The sequence below is a fragment of the Phocoena sinus genome, chromosome 7 (genome assembly GCF_008692025.1).
Source record: "Phocoena sinus isolate mPhoSin1 chromosome 7, mPhoSin1.pri, whole genome shotgun sequence".
Lineage (NCBI taxonomy): Eukaryota > Metazoa > Chordata > Mammalia > Artiodactyla > Phocoenidae > Phocoena > Phocoena sinus.
In genome coordinates this window covers 7,245,301-7,267,722 of record NC_045769.1, presented here as the reverse complement: position 1 = coordinate 7,267,722, position 22,422 = coordinate 7,245,301, and the positions used below count along the sequence as shown (strand labels likewise).

Below are 22,422 nucleotides of genomic sequence, written 5' to 3'. Positions count from 1 at the left end.
CATTACTTTTGCCACGTTCAGTATTTTTATTTATTAATTAATTATTTTGAATAAGCAGTAAATCATATGGTTTAAAAATCAAAATTTACAGAACAGTATATAATAGAAAATCTCTCTCCCATCCTTTCCCCCAGCCACCTGTCTCCTTTTCCGAAAGGCAGCCAGTGTTAGCAGCTTCTTGTGTGTTTTTCCAAGTAAATGTGTTTTCCCCCTTTTTGTGCAGGTGATGGTGTATACTAAGCTTTGTTCTATACTTCCAACGTTATTTTTATTGAAAAAAATCCTCTGCAGATTTGGATAAAATATTCTTCCATTGTTTTACTTTGCATTTCTTTCCCTAGTGCAGAGTTTCTCAGATGTTTGCATTTATATTTCTTTTAAGTTTTTGTTCTTGTCTTTGCCAGTTTTTCTTCTGGATAGTAATCTTTTTCTTGAGCTAGCCCTAACCCTAACCTGTTAAATTTTCTAAATTTTTAATTGCATTTGATTTCATTTATGATTTTTTTAATGTAGAAGCTAATTTTTTTTTTTTTTTAAGATGATGTTGGGGGTAGGCGTTTATTAATTAATTATTTTTGCTGTGTTGGGTCTTCGTTTCTGTGCGAGGGCTTTCTCTAGTTGTGGCAAGCGGGGGCCTCTCACTATCGCGGCCTCTCTTGTTGCGGAGCACAGGCTCCAGACGCGCAGGCTCAGTAGTTGTGGCTCACGGGCTACTTGCTCCGTGGCATGTGGGGTCCTCCCAGACCAGGGCTCGAACCCATGTCCCCTGCATTAGCAGGCAGATTCTCAACCACTGCGCCACCAGGGAAGCCCGAGAAGCTAATTTTTATATAGCTCAGTATACCAGTTTCAATCTTTTGTGATTATTTTTCCAACTGTTTATGAACATTTTTAATAATTTCTTTTTATTTTTCCTTAAATGACTGCCTGGATTTCTTAGAGACTACATGGGCCAGAAAAGCTTTTTAATAAGTAGGGAGGAGGACTTGCTACTAGTTACCAAAACGTGATAGACTTCTAATTAAAAAAAAAAAAAAAAGTAATTGAATCATTCAGAAAAATCCTGTAACATTTCTAAGAAATTGTATTTACTAAGGGCTACACAAATCATTTGAAAAATCAAAAATTATTCAACAAATGCTGCTGGGAACTTGGTTAACAATTTGAAAAGGAATAAAGTTAGGTATGCAGTACACCTACACACCAAAATTAGTTCTAGCATGACTAAACGAGTAACTCTTCATTTTGTTTTTATAATGGAAAAGTTTATCTTAAGGTGTTAAGGTCTGGATGCTGTAATCACAAGGGCTTAATGTAAGGGTTGGGAAGTGTTCATGGTAATCACAGAAGACCATCGGGGTGCATTTTTGGAAGCATTTAAAAAGGCATCATTGGGCTTCCCTGGTGGTGCAGTGGTTGGGAGTCCACCTGCTGATGCAGGGGACACGGGTTCGTGCCCCGGTCTGGGAAGATCCCACATGCCGCGGAGCGGCTGGGCCCATGAGCCGTGGCCGCTGAGCCTGCGTGTCCGGAGCCTGTGCTCCGCAACGGGAGAGGCCGCAGCGGTGAGAAGCCCACGTACCGCACAAAAAAAAAAAAAAAAAAAAAAAAAAAAAAAGCATCATTTAGGAATTCCTGACACTTGGTAGCCTTTTTTGTAAAATATGTTGGAGTAGGACAGTACTTAAAGCTGGCAAAAGGTTCATTAACATTTTGAAGTGTATACTTTGGATGGTCAGGAACCTGTTCAGGAATTGCTTAGATCTTCCTAGACTAGAGTTTTGTATACTTATTCACCCTATTACTCTGATTGAGGAGGTAAATAATTCTAATAACCTAAAATAGCTTCTTGCTGCATATCTTGGTTTCTGAAGTTGCCTGAAGGGAATATTTTATCTTTAAACTGCAAGGTAATTTTCTGCTTGTGCACATTCCCTCACTACCCCCGCCCTGCCGCCCCCCCCCCCCCACGCCCCAGTACAGTCACACACATATATATACACACATATATGTATACATGCATGCATGCATGTATAAAATATAACTAGGTAAAAAGTTTTCTTAGAACAAAATTAACACTTAAATAAGATCTCCCAGTTGCTCTTTGTTTTGACATTTCCCTGTATGTCTATCACAGTTTGAAAAGCATGACTCTACACATTACACTTGTAATTTAGGTAGCTGCTACCAGATTGGTGTGTTTTATTTATTTGACATCAAAGAAAATCACTTATGCATCGTTGAATAGATAATACATGTGTATACAAAATTCACAAAGTGCATAGAGCGAAAAGCAAGTTTGTGAGTAAACCAGACTCTCGCTACCTATTATTCGTCCTCAGGAATAACCACTGTTTCCGTTTTCTTGTGTTCCCTTCCTAGGGTATTTAATACATCTGCAACTGTCTATGCAGCTGTTCCTTTAAACACACATACACGTAAATGGTAGCATACTATGCATACAGTTCTACACTTTACTGTTTCCACCGGAGCATCTATTTAGGAAATAATAACAGATACTTATTTAGCTTTTAATATGTATCAGACACTGTTGTAAACACTTGTTGCTTAATGTGTTAAGTGCTTGCAACAACCCACGAAGTAGATTCCTATTCACATTATATAGATGAGGAAAATGAGGCACAGAGAAGTTGAGTAAAGGAGCCAAAATTCACTCTCAGGCAGTCTAGCCTCTCCATGCTCTTAACTCCAGCTATGCTTTATATCTTTGTATTGATATATTAGGCTGACTGTATGAAATTGTAGCTTTCTGGATCAGAAATGGTTGAATATTAGCCATTTTATATGGTCCACCCTAATAAATAGAGTTGCCACATTTTTTTTTAACATGGTTACCCATTTTATTTATTTATTTATTTATTTACTTATTTAATTTTTATGTTTTGGCTGCGCCGCTTGGCATGTGGGATCTTAATTCCCCAACCGGGGATTGAACCCCTGTAGTGGAAGCTTGGAGTCTTAACCGCTGGACCGCCAGGGAAGTTCCAGCCTCATTTTTTTAAACAACTGCACAGAATTCCCTGTATAGATGGCCATGATTTTTAAATTAGCTCCTTTTGGTTGATACTTAGCTGGTTGCCATTTTTGCTTTTACAAATAGCACTGCAGTTAAAATCTTTCTGCTTATGTTATTTTTCACATGTGTAAGAAGAGGAATTGTTGTGTCAAAGGGTATGGACATTTAAATATACTTTGAGAAATTGCCTTCCAGAGATTATACCAGTTTGCACTTTCAGCTGCGATGTGTGAGGATGTATGAAAGCATATGAGAGTTTCCCTGAATGCCGTAGATGGGCGCATTTGAGTTTCATACATGTAATACTTTGGTAATGAGGTGTTCGACAGTGTCAGATCCTGGTATACATAATACAGTTAGCTCTGACCTCTGTTTTTTTAATTTTAGAATATATTAATCTAGATTTTGGGACTTCATAGTCTTGCTTAATTGTGATCCCAGAGGCATTATTCAGTAACTCCACTGGTTACTCTGTGTTAAAAGGTAAATTAATGCATTTGTTTCAACATTTTTTTTTTAAGTTTTATTAAAAAATAGTTTGAAATAAGTACTAATCAAGTTTGATATCTGCCTCTAGTTTTTAGTTATCAATTACATTTTAAGTCTTCAGTGTTGAAGTTACTTGATGATATGATTATATACCTATAAAAGTCAAAGGAAAAAACTTCCATTGATAAGTTTCTAAAATTTATCTGAACAAATTGTATTGAATGCAGTTCTGAAAAAGACAAGTAATGACAGGTAATGAGGAGAAAATGAGCCATATATTAAAACAAGAAGTTCAGAAATAAAAGTAGAAGTTTTAAAAACCAATTACATGTTGATTTCTTCAAAAGAGGTGTAGACATCACATTTCAATTGATCTTGAATCAGAACAGCAAATCAGGACTTCACAGTGGAAAACAATTTGGACTTAAAATATTAGTTGAATTGCAGGATTCTGTTTCCCTGTGATTTAGGTAGCTGCTACCAGATTGGTGTGCTCTTAAGCCTCACTTCTTGCCCCTTTGCCAGGAGGGCCCTTGGCTACAGCCATGCTGAAGTTGGATTTGCTACACTGTTACCACACCTGCATTTTTGCACAGATGTCTGTTAGGTTCTAAGTTTATAGAAAGTATTCAGGTAAGGATATATTCCAACATTTTCTGAGTTTAGAACTCTCGTACGAAATTCTCCTTCAAATGCCCAGGATTTTGATATCTTATAGATCATTTTTCAATATTTTTATAATTGCTTCTTGCTTTACCTTTTCCTAAGCTCTGTATATTCCATTTATCCAGAAGTATCAACTAAACATATTTTTGAATCCCAGACCTCCTGTCTTCCTGTGTCCCGCTTCATGTTTGAAGGATGCCCACCCGCTGCTGTTGTTGTATTTGACCCTTTTCCAGATTGACTGTGGGTGCAAGTGCAGGCTAAAGACCAAGCGATTGGGATTTTGTTTATTTTTTTCAAGCATTCTCTCCCCCTACCCGTTTAGATGGTTGATCTTATGTAGGTTCTTACTTTGCCCTTCCCCATTCACCCAAGCATTCTCTCCCCCTACCCGTTTAGATGGTTGATCGTATGTAGGTTCTTACTTTGCCCTTCCCCATTCACCCCTGATACCTGTCATTCTATTAAATACTAGGTGGAGTTGCTAATTCACAGTGGTGAGCAGAATGAGGCAAAATGATCATTTTTTTCTTTATCATACTGTTGATTCAGACCTTTTGCGACTCCCTGTCATTTCCACCTTTCTGTAGTTAAGGGACCCTTTCAAACCAGATCTCTTTTACCGAGTATTCTGTATGTATTATGATGCGTAAATATCCTGTCTGCTTCCGGATACATACAGCATTTAGAGTTTGTCTGCTGAATATTTCCTCACAGAACCTAACATAGTGTAAGGCATTGGTTGTTAATGTTTGTTGATCTGAAATGTTAATTTGAAATTTTCAGCTAAAATCAGGTTTTGGAGCATCTTAGTGGGTCGTGTAGTGATTGTTTCCCATTTCTAGTAGTCATTAAGTGCCATTTTATAGATGCAGTGGGAGATGGCCAGGAACAACATGCAGTTTTATTTGTTTTATTCATTTTTTTCTTTCTCTCTTTTTTGGCAGAGAAACTTTTCCATGTCTGTAAACAGTGCTGCTGTCCTGCGACTGACAGGACGAGGAGGAGGAGGCACAGTGGTGGGGGCTCCTAGAGGTCGGAGTTCTTCAAGAGGGCGAGGTGAGCTTTCATGTGAAGCAAGTAATGGTGGAGACGGTGGAGAGAGAGGATAGGGAGATCGCTTTAAAAATATTTTGATATTTGGTTTTTAAAAGACTGCTCTTTGACATTAATTGCCTAATAAATGTCCTGAACATTTGTTTTCTGAACTGTTTCTCAGCGTACCTATTCCACAACCTCTGATTTGGAGTAGAGGAGGGTAATTCTAGCTTAAGAGATTTGAGTGTGAATGATTCTAGATGGTCCTAGTTATCTTTGGCAAATATCCATTATCCTCATCCCCAGGGGACCTTACACTTTGAGAGCCAGAGCTCCCTGAAGTGCCTTGGCTGCTGGAATGGCACCCAAGTCCCTGCCAGGCCTCTGTGACACAGGGTCTGTGCCATATAAGGCTGTGTGCCAGGAGTGTCCCTAGCCAGAGAGAGGCATGTGTAAAAGCTGTCTGATCAATACTAGACCTATTTTAGGGTGTAGAACAACAACAAAAAAATTATGCAGTAATCCTTTATTTAATCTGTAGTTTCATATTGTGTAGATTTGTGTCTTTTCTTGGAAGAATAATTCTTATTTTGATATACTTGTTCTTTGATATCTGCTCCCTTATTTGGGGTTCGTTGATCTTCTGCTACTTAAGGGCATTCTTTGTTTGTTTGTTTGTTTTTAAATAAATTTATTTTATTTTGTTTTTGGCTGCATTGGGTCTTTGTTGCTGTGCACAGGCTTTCTCTGGTTGTGGCGCGCGGGCTTCTCATTGCAGTGGTTTCTCTTATGGAGCGCGGGCTCTAGGTGCGCGGGCTTTAGTAGTTGTGGCACTCGGGCTCAGTAGTTGTGGCTCGCAGGCTCTAGAGCACAGGCTCAGTAGTTACGGTGCACAGGCTTAGTTGCTCCGCGGCATGTGGGATCTTCCCGGACCAGGGCTCGACCTCATGTCCCCTACATTGGCAAGCAGATTCTTAACCACTGCGCCACCAGGGAAGTCCCCTTAAGGGCATTCTTAATGTTTGTAATATAAATATTTACTTGAGCTTTTACTTCTAAGTTGGTTAAATCATAGCAGAAGCGTAAACATACCTTGTAATTTTAAGAGGTGCTTTAGGAAGAATTGGTTGTTGGGAAAAAAGGAGATTTAAGCATGTGTGTGTTGTGTTTCAGAAGGTCCACAGGCCGTTTAGACTCCCATATGTATGCGATTACGTTCCGTTGGTCGAGAATTCATCTGAGATCAGTGCTTCTCGGTGGTGTGATGATGGTGTTCCGAGGATGGCTGTGGCCTGCTCCTTCTGTGTTTCCTGTGTTTTTCTGCAGTGGGCTGGCAGCGAGGAGAGGTTGCACTTACGCAGCTTTGTCGCTAATGCTTTTCAGGGCATGGCATTGAGAGATCTTATGTTAATTAAGAAGTATGGCCCACAAGCAGCTGTTTTTTATTCCTCAAGCGACCACCAATGTTGTGTATTGCAAATACCAACCAATCTCTGTAAATAGGCTTTAAAAATATTCCATATCAAGAAACTATTGAAGGGTTGATAAATTTCTTGCTGCCTTCTGGTTTCTTTGAAGTGTGTAGGGTTATCCCCATAGGATAGAACTCTTACATTCAGAATTTAAACAGGGCATGTATAAAAGATACTGTGATAAAAGCAGTGACTTAATCAACATTGATGTGAGTGAATGATGTGAAACTAGCCAAATGAATGAACTGGCTTGGTGAAAAATACTTCTAACACCACTGTCCCAACTGTGATTCTTTTTAATGGTTTCATAAGACCTTTAATCTGTGGTTTTGTTTTCTTCACTTATTACTTAATTTTAACTTACAGGTTAAATAAATAGTGATTAATGTGGCTTTTTTTTGCACGGGCAGCACTAACATCAGATGATTATCCTGGGCCTTTCCAACTTGAGAAAACTTTGATGTGAAAATCGACTGACTTCCAGACTTCGGAATATCATGAGAACTAGTAAAATTTAAATAAACAAACAGGAAAACAGCATGAATTTGTCATCTTTTTATTTATCTGGTTAAGATGTTCAACAGTAAAGCATATCTACACAACTGTCAGCTACTGTCTTCATCATTATTAAAGGAAGTATATTTTAATCCTCCCAAAGAATAGGGTGAAAACTCAGACAAGAGGACAGTCATTTAAATTTAACTTTATGAAAGATTTACAGTGTTGTATTTACTTGCTCCTCCTCATATGGGGACTACATTTATAGATGATTATGGACCTTGTACTTTGAAGATTGTTCCTTACATTTTACAAGCTAGAAAGCTGTAGAATCTGATTCTTTTTTTGTGCCCACTTATAAAGCTTTAGGCTCATAAGGAGGACCAGTGCCAGTGCTAGTCGTAACTGGCAGAAAATATTTTGTCTGTGGTTTGCTTATTTTTCTGGCAAGTTTGGAAGGCTGTTTTTCGTATTCATCTGTTTCCAGAATAAAACACTTTTCCAAGGTGCTATGTACTTAATGGTTTTCTTGAGAAAATTGTTCTCTAAAAGGACAGGGGACTTTTTTTCTTTCACCCTAAAAATCTCGTTGTAGGGGATCACCCCAGTGTAATATAACAGTTTGTATTACACTGTTTTAGGATCTTAAATAAAATGTATGTATTTCCTGAGGATAGAGGTACGAAACTGGACATTGACTTTAAAATGACTTGAAGTTAAGTTGGTACAACTGGAAGGTAACTGGAAGGTAACTGGAAGGTAAGATTATTGTAGTTCAACCCTAGTCCCCACTTCGATTTTACAGATGAAGAAATTGATACTTGGACTAGTTGAGAGGGTATTTATGTACATAAAGTTCTATGCATTATTTTTGTATTCCATAATGTCATATAGAAATACAATTGTATTGAGTCAATTCTTGATGAATTATAACTAAGAAGTAGAAATACTGCATGGATATTTGAAACAATTATTTAACTCAATTGTATTTAGCTTTGGAATGCATTCATGCTTTTATTCAAGATGCATCATCATTTTTCTTTGGGTGGTTTTATACCGCGGGAGAAGTTGAGCTAGGGATAATGGCTAAGATTTCATCTAGGTATAAATACATCCCTAGGCACCTCCCTGCCCTCCAATTTTCTAACCTGTGTGTTGGATGCAAATGGTGTATCCAACACACAGGTTAGTTGGGAAATCCTCACACTATACAGAAAGTATAAAGCTGAAAATGCATACTGCCTTCTGGCCCCAGATGCAACATTTGGATTTATATCGTTCCTGACCCTAACTATGCAGCCATATCATTTATATACATGGAATCTTTTTTATATGTATTGTTTTGGGGCATGCTTCTGTCATTCAGCAGAATAATGTAGATTTCTTTTAATGTCAGTACTTTATCTTCTGTGGCTTCCTGGTGTTCTGCTGAATTGTTTTATCAATTTATTTAGCCAATCCTTTACTGATTAAGTTCTGTTTTTTTAAAAATTGCAGTGAACATCTTCGTGTATATGTATTTGCGTATTTGTGCGAGTATTTCTATTAGGATAAATTCTAGTTAGAATTGTTGAGTCAAATTTTGATAGATTAATCAAATTGCTTTTAGTAAAGGCCAGTGTACACTTGAGCCACTGGAGCCTCTAAATTCCTACATCCACACATTCTTACTGGCTCTGCAGTTCGAATATTTAGTGCTGCCTGATATTCTTCTTCAAGATTTGAGCAAACGGGAAAGAGTGCCTTTGGTCGCTGTGGAATATCCTTTAAGGAGTTAGTTCACAAAATTGTTAGTTTAGAGTTGACCCAATTAAATTATCCTTTCTCCGGAGTTAAAGAAATTAATTTGACATTTGTGCTTGCCTTTTGTACTTTATCTGCTCTCTTCTCAAACTCTCTACATCTTCCATTTTTGTTGAAAATAATACAATAAAAGGTTTGATTTGTAGTGTTGGTTTACTGATCTTAGAATTTCACAATTGAATTTTTTATTAAGGAGCTTAATGTTGATACTGTTTCTTGTTCAGGACTGGAACTGGGATGCTTACACAGTTTTCTAACTTGTTTTTTTATCCTCCTGTGGTCTAGCTAGACATCAGTGCTGTCATTGGTCTCACTGGTAAAGATTCAGTGGGCGTTGCTAAATATTTAAATGTAGACATCCTACTTTGTATATAGACAGAACTTCAGAGATTAATGTTTGATGTTGAACTTGTGCCAGATGTTGACATCTGACTGTTATTTTTTCTGTTTTCTTATTTTCAGGCAGAGGCAGAGGTGAATGTGGTTTCTACCAAAGAAGCTTTGATGAAGTAGAGGGTGTGTTTGGTCGAGGAGGTGGCAGGGAAATGCATAGGTCGCAGAGCTGGGAGGAAAGGTAACTAAAAGGATCCACATCTTGGTATAAAGGTTTCTTGATGTAAAAAACATTTCTTTTCCGCTTTCTGCAGAGGAGAAGGCTCTTTGTAGAGTTACAAGGTTTCCCTTTTCAAAAAATGCTGTTAATTGAATATCAATTATGTTAGAAATGTTTAAATGATCCTTATTTAAAGGAAGAAGCATTCTAGATAAATACATTCATATTTTTGTGCCAGCATGGATATTTAATAGTTAATTAGATTTGCTGTTTGATTAGTGCTCAGTGGGAAGCATCTTCATTTTACTGTTCGTTGCTGTTAATCAAAGCATCTTCTCTATATTGTTTGTGACTTTATATGAAGTCTTTCAAGATGAGCAAAGGCAGTTGCACAGAGATAACATGTAGAGAGATGTCCACTGTGATAATATTTATAATATAAAATAATGCGAAATAAACCAAACAGCTTAATATCAGTGTGGTTTCTTATATAATAGTGTATCCACACAGTAGAATAGTATATAACCATTAAAGTTAGGATAATTTTGAAAATATCTAGTGATATGTAAAAACACATTCTAAAAGCAGTATATAAAGCTCTGTACAGCAGATACCTAAAATAAAACATGTATCTAATTAAAAAAATAACATTTCTGGGTCTGTAGAAGCTAGCAAATTTTGGTAGGTGAGATGGTGGATATTTTTGTTTTCATCTTTGTGCTTTTCTGTATTTTCCAAAGGTTAGGCAATAACAGTGTATTTGTTTTATAATTTGAAAAAGAAAGAAATGCTATTAAGAAAGATAGGAAAGTGGGTGTCATAGATGGGAAATCTATGTATTACTCTCAAGATTTGTTTGAAACTTATTTTTACCTTTTCTAGGGGTGATAGACGTTTTGAAAAACCAGGGCGAAAAGATGTAGGTAAGCCTTTCTTACTGTTTCTAAGTATTTTTATCTAGATTTCCATGATACTGGTTCTTAACAAGGCTCACACATAAGGGTACATTTATTAAAAATTACTTGCATCTCTCCAGTAGATGGGGTTGTAGCATTGCTTGCATTTGGAGTTCCATGGTTATTTGAGGGCTTTATTGCATGGAACCAGGGATGATAAATATAACCATTAGGATTTACTTGATTTAACTCTTTAGGTCTGTGTGTTCTCTGCAAGACATATATTTTTTATTAAGGCTGTCTTACGAATTGAAATTTCAAGTTAGGAAGCAGGCTGTTAACTCCTTTTCCAGTGCAGGTAGTATGTCACAGGTGAGAAGAAATAGAGAAAATACTAGAATGATCACTTTTGTATTAGAGAGCAAAGGCTAAAACTGTGAATGTTCTTACTGTGAATGTCATTTATTCATCTGGTCTTTTTGATGTATAATCTTTCTTTTTTTCAGGGCAGTGTCCACATAGATCTATAAAAATATTTTGTAGTGGCTTTTATTGAATGCTTTTTTAAATAAGATGCTCACTTCAGGTTATTAAATAAACTGTGTTAATGATTCTGAGCTTCTCTTTTTATAAGTAATCCACTTTTGTTGAAAATACTGTAGATTAAAAAAAATTGCTCATACTGTATCTTACTCTCTCCAAGAACAGCAGTACTTAACTAGTTTGTTGGGACACACTGACATATTGATCAATTGTGAGATGTCCTATGACATCAAATTAAGATAATTTGAGTACTGAAGGTTCCAGAATGATTTGTTCTTTTTAAAGTTAGAGATGGTTCTTATCATATATTTGCTTCTTATGTGTAGAGAAATGGGTGGAATTAGAGGCATCTGGGTTAGAATTGTGCATGACCCTTGTGAATACCCGCGGGAGAATGTGGAGGTGGAAAAAGGCCTGTAATATTCAAATTATAATTCCTATTCAATAGAAATTGATTGCTGCATAGGGGGAGATCAGTTCTGGTGATCATCTTACAGTATGGTTCTGTGAGGATGGAATTAAAGGATCATTAAAAAAAATCCAGGTGATACCGAAAGGTTCAACTCAGTGCATTTTGGTGTGAAATGCTTTGAAGCAGACATAGCAATTTTGGGTTATTAGGCTGCTGCTGGCAGTTGGTAATATGGGCTTGTACATATATAAAAGTAGGCCTTATGATTTTTAGCATCTCCTTGTCTTCAGTTTGTTGGGACTGTCATGCTATCTGGATTGGTTTCCACAAGCATTTTTTAACTTAGGTCCAACGTGGTCTCCCTGATCATGTGTCCGAGATATCGTCACTGATTTCTCAGGTGGCCCAGGTAAGCGAGCTGTAAAGTCAGGAGTTAGAGCTGCTCTTCCCACTTTCCAGTAAATTTCCCCCTCTTTCAGTCTGTACTCCATTCACCTGAAAGGATAATGGGGCCTTTGCAGAAAACTTAATCCTTAACATAGAAGATGTGATTCTTTGAAGTAAAAGAATCATGAACAGTTCTTTCAGAAGCTTTCAGCCTCCTAGACAAAAGTATTTGATTGCATTTCTTAGTTGTCTGTTTATTAAATAGCATTAGTATACCAACGGAGTTCTTTTTGGGGGTGTGTGTGTAGGGAAAGTTATATCTAATTTTCAGATGCAGAGTTTATGTATAAATAGTACAGTAAGAGACTTCTATGACTTGAATGGAGAATATACTGCATCTATATTGAGACTCAGATCCTAGACAGGTCTTGCTCACTTCCTAATTTTGTCACTTTAGGCAGCCTCTCAAAACTGTTGGAATTGATCTATGTAAGTGATGTAGAGCTCTTAGGAAAAAATATACCATGTAAATCTCCAGTACTTATTTTCATCAGGTTAGGTGAATCTTGTTAACTTTATTATAGAAATAAGAATTCTTGCTGATTATATGTGTTACAACAATCTTGGGTTGGAGGAAAACCTGTTGGTCTAGCTAGTACTTAAGAATGCCTAAGGTTTTCAAACAGCAAAAGTTCGCAGTGATTAAGTTTCTGTGTCCTTGATACACTTTGCTGTAATTAGTCTTAGACCACTCCAGAGTTCTTTGTTTTCTCTTCCTTTCGGTCTAGGAGTAGAAAAATGTGACTTGCTGCTGTTCCCTGCTTTTCACAACTGCTTCCCTTTACTAGCTAGTATTTATTTTAAGAGATGATTCCTGTGTGGGTCATCACCAGTAGGGAGGGTTAATCTTTCACTTTTTTCACATAAACCTGGATAAGGGAAATTTCAGAAAAGAATAACAGCAACAAATCTATTTGAAATCTGATAGGGTGACTTTTTTGGTTCCTGTTTGAGGACAGTTCGATTTTTTTATTGAAATGACAAGTTTACAAAGGATAGTCTTAAGTTAAACTGGAGGTAAGGGAAAGTGTTCATCCTAGTATATGCAAAATTAAAAAAGCAGAGAAAGCATAATTTTCATGGAGTATTAGATTTGGAAAGAAATAATAGAGTTCATCTTGTCCAACCTCCTGCTGGTGAATAAACACTCATTTTGTGTTTATAGAAAAAACTATCTTAAGTTTGAAACAGGAATTTGGGTTTGAAAATACTTCATTGCCTAATTATTTTTTGCTTTTTCTGTTGGAGATTTTTTCCCCTAGTTGAATTATATCTAAACCTTTATACCTACAAAACCGTAAATATATTTGCATCTACGAGGTTTTTATACCATTGAATGGACCCTAAGTAGAAAGGGAATGTTTTTACTTAGGTCGGAAGTTATTCAGATGAATGGTTGGTTATAATTTTTAAATCACTATTTGATGAGTATGCATGGTAGCTTTAAAGTAGGTATAATTTTGCGTCTCCTTGCTCAAATACCACCCTGCAGTTTCCTTCAGCCTAGAGCTTATCTTAACTTGCTCTGATCACTTTCTGCCACAAATGTATGAATATGTGCATGTGTTTGGGTGTCATGCTCAAATGCTTTTAGAGTTATGTATAAATCTATTCTTCACTGTTTTCTTGTGAGTTTTTGTTCTTAGCTGTTAAAAATTAAGGGGGTAATATTTACCCTAGTTTTGTTTTATAAAGAACCAAAGGACTGATCTTTGTTGCCTTGAAGAAATAACAGTTTTAAAAGAGTGTTCACTAAATATTGTGAAATCATCATTCTACCCAGGGAGCTAGGTTTGAAACTAGGCTGCTGCTTCAACTTGCAGATGAAAATGAGAAATTTATGGCTGATTTTCTTAGCGTTCAGCTGTGTTAAACTTCACTGTCCGTTTTACCTTCGTTACTAGTATCATACCACATCCATACAAACTCACCAACAGCATTTCTGTTATTGTAAATATCTGTTACATTCAGATGCATTGATTTCAGCAGATAACCACAGATACAAACTTTGTATAATGTTATATTTCCACAATGTGTATTGCTAGCCATTTTTTTTTGTGGGCGGAGGCTTGATCACCATGATGTAATCAGAAAGATGTAATCAGCATTGGAAAAAAGAAAACATGAGATATGATGAAGGAAAAATAGGTGCATAACTGGCTGAGTATATTTAATACATTAAAAAATAGGGCGCTATGGATATTTCTTACTCTGTCAGTCCTGTTTCAGAGATCTGAAAATTGTCAATGCTTTGTCCATTGATGTGGATGTCCAGGTCAGTCCTGTTTGGGCTCTTGGAGACCAGAGGTGTTGGAAGTTCAGGAATAGTCTTATCAAAATTCTCCATCTTGATTTGATATTCACCTTTGGAACCTCGGGTCAGCAGAGATGCAAAACAGTGATGTAACATGATCTCAGAGGGTAGGTAGGATGTCCTTCTTTGGCATATTTCTCCAGTGCCTTCCTGCATTGCTGAAAGGAACACAACTAATTCAAAGTGGGGAGGATTTTCATGCTGGAGCAGAGTAGCCAGGGGACTCGATGGTATAATGGAGTGATAGTAGGTTAGTGGAAAGATAAAGAATGGACATTCCTCAGAACTGATGCCATCAAGGTGGAAGTCCACACTGGTCTGGTAGAGTTCGCCGTTTTCTCTTTCCTGATAGAGTACAGCTGAGACCCGAACACTGGTTAGAGGGCTAGGTCGAGTGTTGGCCACTTGGAAAATAAGATTAGGTTTACCATCTATGTGAGCTACTACTGCTAAGTCAGTAAAGCGAATTGAGAAAGCTCGATTTTTTGGCCGGGCGATCTTCGCCACAAAGGCACCTAAATTAGAAACCATTGAATTTTTTTTAGAATGAACAGATTAAATGTCAGTACCTTTTCTGAATGAGAAGGATCTAGCAAATTTTTATACATTTCTTGGTGCCATGCCTTCGAAATGAGTCAGGAATTGAACTTGTTAATTTCTCATTAGCCTGAAGGATTTTGCAAAAACGGTACATACGTTCTTTATTTTAAAACTGCGCTTTCAAAATGGGTAAGCACAATTCATTTTGTTACATAGAATGTAAAACTTTAGTTTGTTATGAAGTGGAGGAGTGGTCATTTCCTGTATTCCTGCCCCTGCTTTAAAAATAACAGAAAATAAATGCAATTTACTTGCAACCAGATTACTTCAAGTTTAAATAGAGATTAGATTCATAGTAGAATGATTTGGGGTAGGGAGGGGACCTGTAGAACAAATGACATTGAAGAATTTTTGACTTTGAAATTTATACAAACCTTTTTTCTTCTAAGAATGCTCTGTCTCTAAGGTGGTTTTCAGTGTACCCTTTAAGTGCATCCTCCATGTGCCCCCCAGCAGGTAGATCATGGTTTCTTAACTACTTCTGTGCCACAGATGTTGGCAGGCTGGTGAGGTCTATGAACCTCTTATTAGAATTACGCTTTAAATGCATTAAAATAAAGTATATAAACAGGAAACCAAATACACTGAAATCCAGTTGAACATTTAAAAAATTACAATGTGTACTATATGTGCTTTTTTAATGCATTAAATTAAAAAATACAGTGGAGGTTTAGTACTATAATTTTGAAGTACTATAGTATGATATGAAAATATCTGGGATTTCTGTTTGTAACAAAGTTACGGATATTGCCAATGCTTTTGTTTTTTGTTGCCTACATTTATAATCAAAGGAAATACCAAATTTCAGTTGGAGGTTAGTGTAAAAGAAAAAAAAGATGCAAGTTTTTCCTGTCTAAGTTCACATATCCTCTAAATTTTATCGAATGGCCCAGTGTAAGAACTCTTCTTGTAAAGATTAAGTGATTTGCTACAGGTTGTAAAAGCCAGTTGGTTGCACACTGGGACTTTATTCCAGACCACTGTTAATATCGCCCATAGTGTGTTAAAACAAGGTTTTCTCTTTGTTTTGTTTTTTATTTTTTAATTGTATATATCACTAGCCCTACTTTATTAGAGCAAAGAGTGTCATGCGTTGCCAGGTTTATACGCAAAATTTCATAATCATTGTGGCCTATTTCCAGTACATGCTCAGGATATGTATACTTGTTCTCTAATCTGCAGTGCTGACTGTGGTGTTCTGTAATATTGAGTAAATGTTGAAAAGATGAACTCAGAGGAGAAAATTCTAGCCCAGTAAAGGTTAAAAAAAAAAAAAATCAAATTCCTCTGTTAGGTAAAATGACTGTCAAAATATGCATTGAACATATTTATTCACTTATTTAACAAAATATTTAGCTTCTCTGAAAAACTCCTTTTAGTTTTTTGTTAATATCTTTTTGGCTGGTAGCATAATGATCCCTTTTTTCTTAAGAAATTTCAATATGTAAAGTTTAAGTATAGAGAGAGGTTTCTTAAAATTTCTCCTATTGTTTGACCCTAGGCTCTTCCTTTCAGTCTCAGGCATTACCTGCCAATAATGCAAATAAATTATTCTGTAATACCGTTGCTTATAACTGACTATACCCATTCCAAAACATTCATACATTTTTTTTTTTTAAGAACAAAAACAATTACCTGTGGGGACTTCCCTGGTGGCGCAGTGGTTAAGAATCAGCCTGCCAATGCAGGGGACATGGGTTTGATCCCTGTACCGGGAAGATCCCACATGCCGCGGAACAACTAAGCCCGTATGCCACAACTACTGAGTCTGCACTCTAGAGCCTGTGTGCCACAATTACTGAAGCCTGCGCGCCGCAACTGCTGAAGGCTGTGCGCTCTAGGGCCTACGTGCTGCAACTGCTGACGCCCGTGTGCCTAGACCCTGTGCTCCGCGACAAGAGAAGCCACCTCAATGAGAAGCCCGTGCACTGCAATGAAGAGTAGCCCCCACTCGCTGCAACGAGAGAAAGCCCGCGCGCAGCAACGAAGACCCACTGCAGCCAAAAATAAAACAAACAAAATACAAAAAACAATTACCTGTGATGAAGGCCTCTAGCATGAGGCCTAGGAGCATTTGTATGGCAAGTAGGGCGATTGCACTAGGACAGTCACCACTGGGGAACATGGTACCGTAACCAATTGTGAGTTGTGTCTCCAGGGAGAAGGAGAATGCAGCTGTGAAACTGGTGATGTACTTGACACAGATAGTGTGGTTTTCAGGTGGGGCATCATGATCTAGTTCCAGATCACCATTCATCTCAGCTAGAACATACCAGAGCACTGCAAAGACAAGCCAGTGGATAACAAAAGAAGCAGAAAAAACCAACATCATCCAGCGCCAGCGCATGTCCATTAGGATTCCCCAAGCATCTCGAAGATATGCAAGACCTCTTTGAGCGCCATCCATTTGAAGTGTGCTGTGGCCATCCTTGGTGACCATCCTCCGGTATCTCTGAGTTAGGAGAGGAGCAATAACTTTGCAATTACTGCCATCCATCTCAGGCTGTAATTCTCTGAAATCAAGAGTAAATTAGTAAACCCTTAACTGTTTTTCAGGTAATATTAATAAATTCTGAGACTTTGTTTTGTAATTTTTTTGGAATGCTTCCCTGACTGCTGGGCAGGCTTTCTCAGTCTGATAGCTCTTTCTCTTTTCTCTTTACATAAGGGAGCATTTACTGACTAAGTCATTCATTTGATAGCTAATCATGGATTGCCTTAGGATATCTATTATTAGGATATCCTTTAATGACTGTTAAAATGTTGTTTGGCATATTAACGAATCCCCAAGGGTTGGGATTACGATTCATGTCTCTTTTTGATACTCCTGTATCTTTCTTGCACAAGTCGAGGCTTCAGGTATGTATTGATTTGACTAAACATTATGTGTAACAACTTTCCATAATTAATTAATAATTTATAACTATGAATAATTCATAATGAAAAGGAACATTAAATATGTGTTCCTCTGTTTAAATAAATAGAAGTCATTTAGAAGTGTAGTGTTGACCTGTCTGAAAATGTTTTGAAGCCACACTTATTGCTAGGATAAGAGTAAGCTTTTAGAGATCCATAGTTGCATTGTATGCTTTATAATTAGCCTGTTGAAAGTTCTATGATTAGGTTTTATTTGTTTTTGTTACTTTGTGGTCATTTTCATGGAGTCTTTCCTTCTATGGCTCATGGATTGCCGCCCTTCTGAATATTCTAGATGCTGATTAGATTGTGGGGTAGACAGAAAATTATTTTCTTGGCAAAATTAAGAAATTCCAGGTAAAGATTCCAAGGTAATATTAATTTTGAAAGTAAATGAACCAGGTACTTCCCTGGTGGTCCAGTGGCTAAGATTCCAGTGGCTGCCAATGCAGGGGGCCAGACCCCACATGCCACAACTGAAAGAGTTCACTTGCTGCAACTAAAGATTCCACGTGTCGCAACTAAAGATCCTGCATGCCACAACTAAGACCTGATGTAGCCAAATAAGTAAATAAATAATTAAAAAAAAAAAGGGCAATGCCTTAAAAAAGAAAAAAGAGAAGTAAATGAACCAGAAGAAAAAGCTTCGAGTTTAATGAACTAAAATAATCATTAAGACATTAAAGGTCAATTTTAGAAACATTAGTAAAGTTAGTTTTTAGCTGTAAACGGTTTTCATCTGTGTTTCTTCTTTTCTCTGTGTGGTGAGTCGAAATCTAATGTGCACTTTCCATGTGACCATCCTTGAATATGACAAAGGTGTCAAAGACTTACGCAGAGGCAAGCAGAAACAGAATGGGAAATGCAACTTTGCTTCCCTTGAATCTGCCTTTCTTCTTTGCCACAATCCAGTACTAGATGTTTATACATGACTCTTTTCGATGCTTCCTCCTTCAGAAGTAGATGCCCTTGGAAGTGTTGCATATCACCTTCCTACCTTTTGAATGACAATGATGCTTTGCTTGAGTTTGCTGGATGGACCCTCCTATGTCTAGGGACTTTGGGGCTTTGGAGACTGGCTTCCTGTGTTGTTGGAATTGGGCATTGGCCAGCTGGGTATATGCTTTCCCTCTTGTCCTAAGGCTGATTTAACATTTATTGGTGATATTAGAGACATTCTCGTATATTTTCTTCACATATGAGTTGCTGATGGAACACTGGGTTGATTGTTAACTTTATTTAGAATAGATGGTCATTTCTGTTTCATGTTATAAATTTTTTAAAAATCTTAGGGCATTAATGTTTTATAATTTATTATCCTAACAAGTTGTCATTATCATTTTATTTAGTTTTTTTTTTTCTTGGCACAGCTATTTAGTGATTCATTTTGCTAGATTTTTTGATGTTTTAGAAGACCTGATCTCTGCCCTTTTGGAAATTATAATAATAACAAAATATTCATAGGCATTGTACTAGGTGCTTTCATTACTGCATTGTCTCTAATTCTTTGGTATCTCAGCAAGATAGACATTCTTTTTTTTTTTTAAGATAAGACATTCTTATCCCATTTTTCAGATGAGATCACTGAGGATCAGGCAGATAAAAGAAGTTTTCACAAGGCGTATGGATTATTTTGCAAGTCTGACTAACTTAACAGTTGGTTAATTTTTTTTTTTTTTTTAACTACAAGAAGCTATCTATTTAGAGTTTGGTGAGATAAAAGTCTTTCCCAAGGTGATTGGTACTGCATTCACAGAATAGTCTTTGACAGACTGATTTTTAGCACCTTAGAACTCTCCTGTCCCCAGAAGTGTCTCAAATATCCATTTTAAATCACTGTTAATTTTATGCATGATTTTTATGTCAGTAATGATTAATAATATTGGCTAATATATATTATTTATTATGTGCCAGGAATCATACCAAGCACTTCACATGTATTGACTCATGTGAAGCCAATAGCAGTGCCTGGCACAGAGTAACCTCTTGGGCTATTAGTTGCCTTACTGGTATTAATAATGTTTCTTAACTTTCCTAGTAATAAGTACCATTATTAATGCCCATTTTATAGATAATGAAACTGAGCCGCAGTGAGTTTCCTAAGATCACAAAGGTAGTAAGTGGTGGTCAGTTCCTGCTTAGTCCGTAGTCCAGAGTCAGTGCTATATTGCCTCAAAAATAGACATTTTGACCCTAGTTAGCTTTTGTGAATAACATGTTACATTTGACTAGTTTTGTCCAAGAGCCCCTACAGAATATTTGTTCTTCAGAAATGCTTAGGCTAAGACCTAGATTTGTAGGCAAGAAGGATATTTTCAGTTAAGGAAGACATCTTGCAAGATTTGAAGATTAGTACAATCAGAATTATTGTACATAGTCTAGTCTTAGATCCTATAGACCAGCAGAGTTAAAACAAAATGTGGAGAGGAGGGTTCTTATAAAGCATTGCCAAATTTGTATTTTGCCAGGTGAGAAAATAATTTTAAAAGTATAATACTTTCATCATAATTTTATAAAAGAAAAGACATTTTGACACTAGAAGAAGGGTATAGCAATAAAGGGTAGTTGGCTGCCTCCAGTAAGTTTGTGAACCACTGTGTGGTTTTGCATTGTCCATGGCTTTGACCTGTATTGTTTCTTGCTTCCTGCCTATGTGAAAATGCCCATGATGAAGCTGTACACTAGTGCTGTTCCACTTATGGAACCACTGATTGCTAATTGTATCATAGTAATTTGTGGGCGGAAAGGTCCATGATTCTTCTTGATTTTCAGCTTGCTTCATTAGTTCTAAAATTCATTACCTGAGGAGACAGCCTTTGTATACATACTATAGCTAACAAAATTAGTTATTTTCATTTAGGCCTTTTCAGGATTGTAACTTCTTACCTACTATAGCTTTTGTAGCACTCTTGCTCTAGGCTTTTACAGTTTTTTTTTTTTCTCTTGCAACTAAGTAAATACATAAAAAAAACCTGTGAACAGGGCAGTCAGAAGGCTAATATCAAAACAGTGAAGCATTATCCTTTTTATATATAAAACTTTCCTAAATCTTGTTTAGATGGTGCTGGAAAGTGGAATATTTGAGAGAGGTAAGATTTCAGTCCCCACTTAACAGATTACCCTGAATAACTCCATTCTTTGCACTCATGTAGTCAGTGTGGTTTAGCATAACGAAGACAGGGTGGGAAATCTAGCTGACTGGGTTCTGGCTCTGTTGGTTACATAGCTGTGCCAGTTTGGGCGAGCTACCCAATCCCCTTGGCCAGGCTTCCTTATATTAAAAAGAGAAAGAAAGAAAAGAGGGAATTAAATAACATGATCCTTTAAAATCCTACACGTTTGTAAACTTACTACCATTTCCCTCCACTGATAGAGGTTTCCTGTGTGATTTTTTTTCTATATAATTTTATATATGCTTGTATGGCATTTAAAACATTAAATTATTGTTGCCCAATGTATGTAGATTTTTTTCCATCAAATTTAAAATGTGTCTGATGGACAGACATTATGTTTATACTATTATATTTCCAGGTTATTTCATATCTCTACGGTACATAAGTGCTTTTTGAATGTGTTTTTCCTAGTCTGTATTTATATGATTCCTTGTAAGTTGATCCCAGTAGAAAGTAGAATTGGGATGGGTTTTGCTTGTGTCCTCCGTGTGGGCTATAAAATATTTTGCCCATTTATAAACCATTTGATGGAAAAAATAGTACTTTATAAAAATGATAGTTTGGGTGCTTCATTGGTCATCAAAATAATGGTTTCATTTTACTCATTAGGTTGTAGCACTCAAAATTATGTCTTCTATTGTCATGTTGTAATGTAGTAGTATAGTTCATATTAAACAGTTAAGGTGTAAGTCATAATAACTACAAATGTTAAATGATTGCAGTATTACTGTGTATTTGTTCACTTCTGGTGTAAACAGTTTAAGACTGTGGAGAGAGTCATAATCATCTCTCCTGCCCTCCATAATTAGGGCAAATAGTGTGAGTTCTAATTCTATTATATAAGCTCAGAGCTTCTTTTATATTTGAATTTCTTATTTGTAGAAGCACCTAATTTCAGCAATAATTTCATGCTTAAAAAGAAATTAGGACACTCATCATTTTTCCTATGGCTTAAAAAAGTAAAAACAAAATGATTTTTTGGGGGGGGGGGGGTCATTTGTTTTTGTTTGCTCATTTTGGGTTTCTTTAATCCCTTCCAAAAGAAAAAGATACATTTTTTAAAAAAGCCACTGAAATTTTTCCCAGGGGTCTTTCTCTTCCCATTTCTATGTTTTAATGGAGAATTAGTATACATTTAGTAAAACAATTAAGAAGAAAATTTCCAATAATGCTTTCAAGAGGACTATTATTCTATTTCTAAAATTTAAGGAAAAAGAATAAAGAACCTTAATGTATGATCCTGTATGTAATGTCTTTGTTTTAAAACTCTATTGGCAATATCGAGCTCCATCCCTATTTGTCAGTCAGTTTTTTTCTCTGTTCCCCTTAAGGAAAGAAATAAGTTTGAATATTTTCTCATGTACTCACCAGTTCTTTTGCTGGGCCAGCTTTATACACGGGTAGGTCTGGAGGAAGCTTTCAGAGACTGTCTTTTTGGTGAGGTAATGTTAATCTACAAGTCCAGCTTGTAGGTTCTCTTCTTGGACTGGGTTTACGGTTCACATTGCTCTGTTTATAATGTCGTGGGGGCTGGTTTCAGCTGAAGCTGATGTGATTGGTCACTT

The 22,422-nt window shown here is 36.7% G+C and overlaps 2 protein-coding genes across 8 annotated transcripts in view; one reads left to right on the top strand and one right to left on the bottom strand.

The window, feature by feature from the left end:
• GIGYF2 (GRB10 interacting GYF protein 2) overlaps positions 1-22,422 on the top strand; it is a 126,658-nt gene that overhangs the window by 36,995 nt on the left and 67,241 nt on the right. For all 6 annotated transcript variants that reach the window (XM_032636946.1, XM_032636941.1, XM_032636947.1 and 3 more), the window contains 3 exons: positions 5,140-5,251; positions 9,466-9,577; positions 10,439-10,479. In XM_032636946.1, the coding sequence (XP_032492837.1) occupies positions 5,140-5,251; positions 9,466-9,577; positions 10,439-10,479 (265 nt within the window). The remainder of the gene's footprint in view (positions 1-5,139; positions 5,252-9,465; positions 9,578-10,438; positions 10,480-22,422) is intronic.
• KCNJ13 (potassium inwardly rectifying channel subfamily J member 13) lies at positions 13,794-22,328 on the bottom strand. Of its 2 annotated transcripts, XM_032636948.1 has the most exons (3): positions 22,226-22,328; positions 16,806-17,281; positions 13,794-14,683 (listed from the first exon to the last, which is right to left on the bottom strand). In XM_032636948.1, the coding sequence occupies exons 2-3, from the start codon at positions 17,263-17,265 to the stop codon at positions 14,061-14,063; spliced, it is 1,083 nt and encodes a 360-aa protein (XP_032492839.1). In that variant the 5' UTR covers positions 17,266-17,281; positions 22,226-22,328; the 3' UTR covers positions 13,794-14,060. The 2 variants fall into 2 exon arrangements, with proteins under 2 accessions (XP_032492839.1, XP_032492840.1); XM_032636949.1 differs by lacking the exon at positions 22,226-22,328 and having other exon boundaries at positions 14,623-14,683; positions 17,042-17,265.

Bases quoted from the DNA above. Each gene is read 5' to 3' on its own strand.
- KCNJ13 (XM_032636948.1), bottom strand. From the start codon at position 17,265: ATGGATGGCAGTAATTGCAAAGTTATTGCTCCTCTCCTAACTCAGAGA. The intron at 14,684-16,805 runs GTAATTGTTTTT...TTTCTAATTTAG, and splicing joins GCTAGAGGCCTTCATCACAG to GTGCCTTTGTGGCGAAGATC.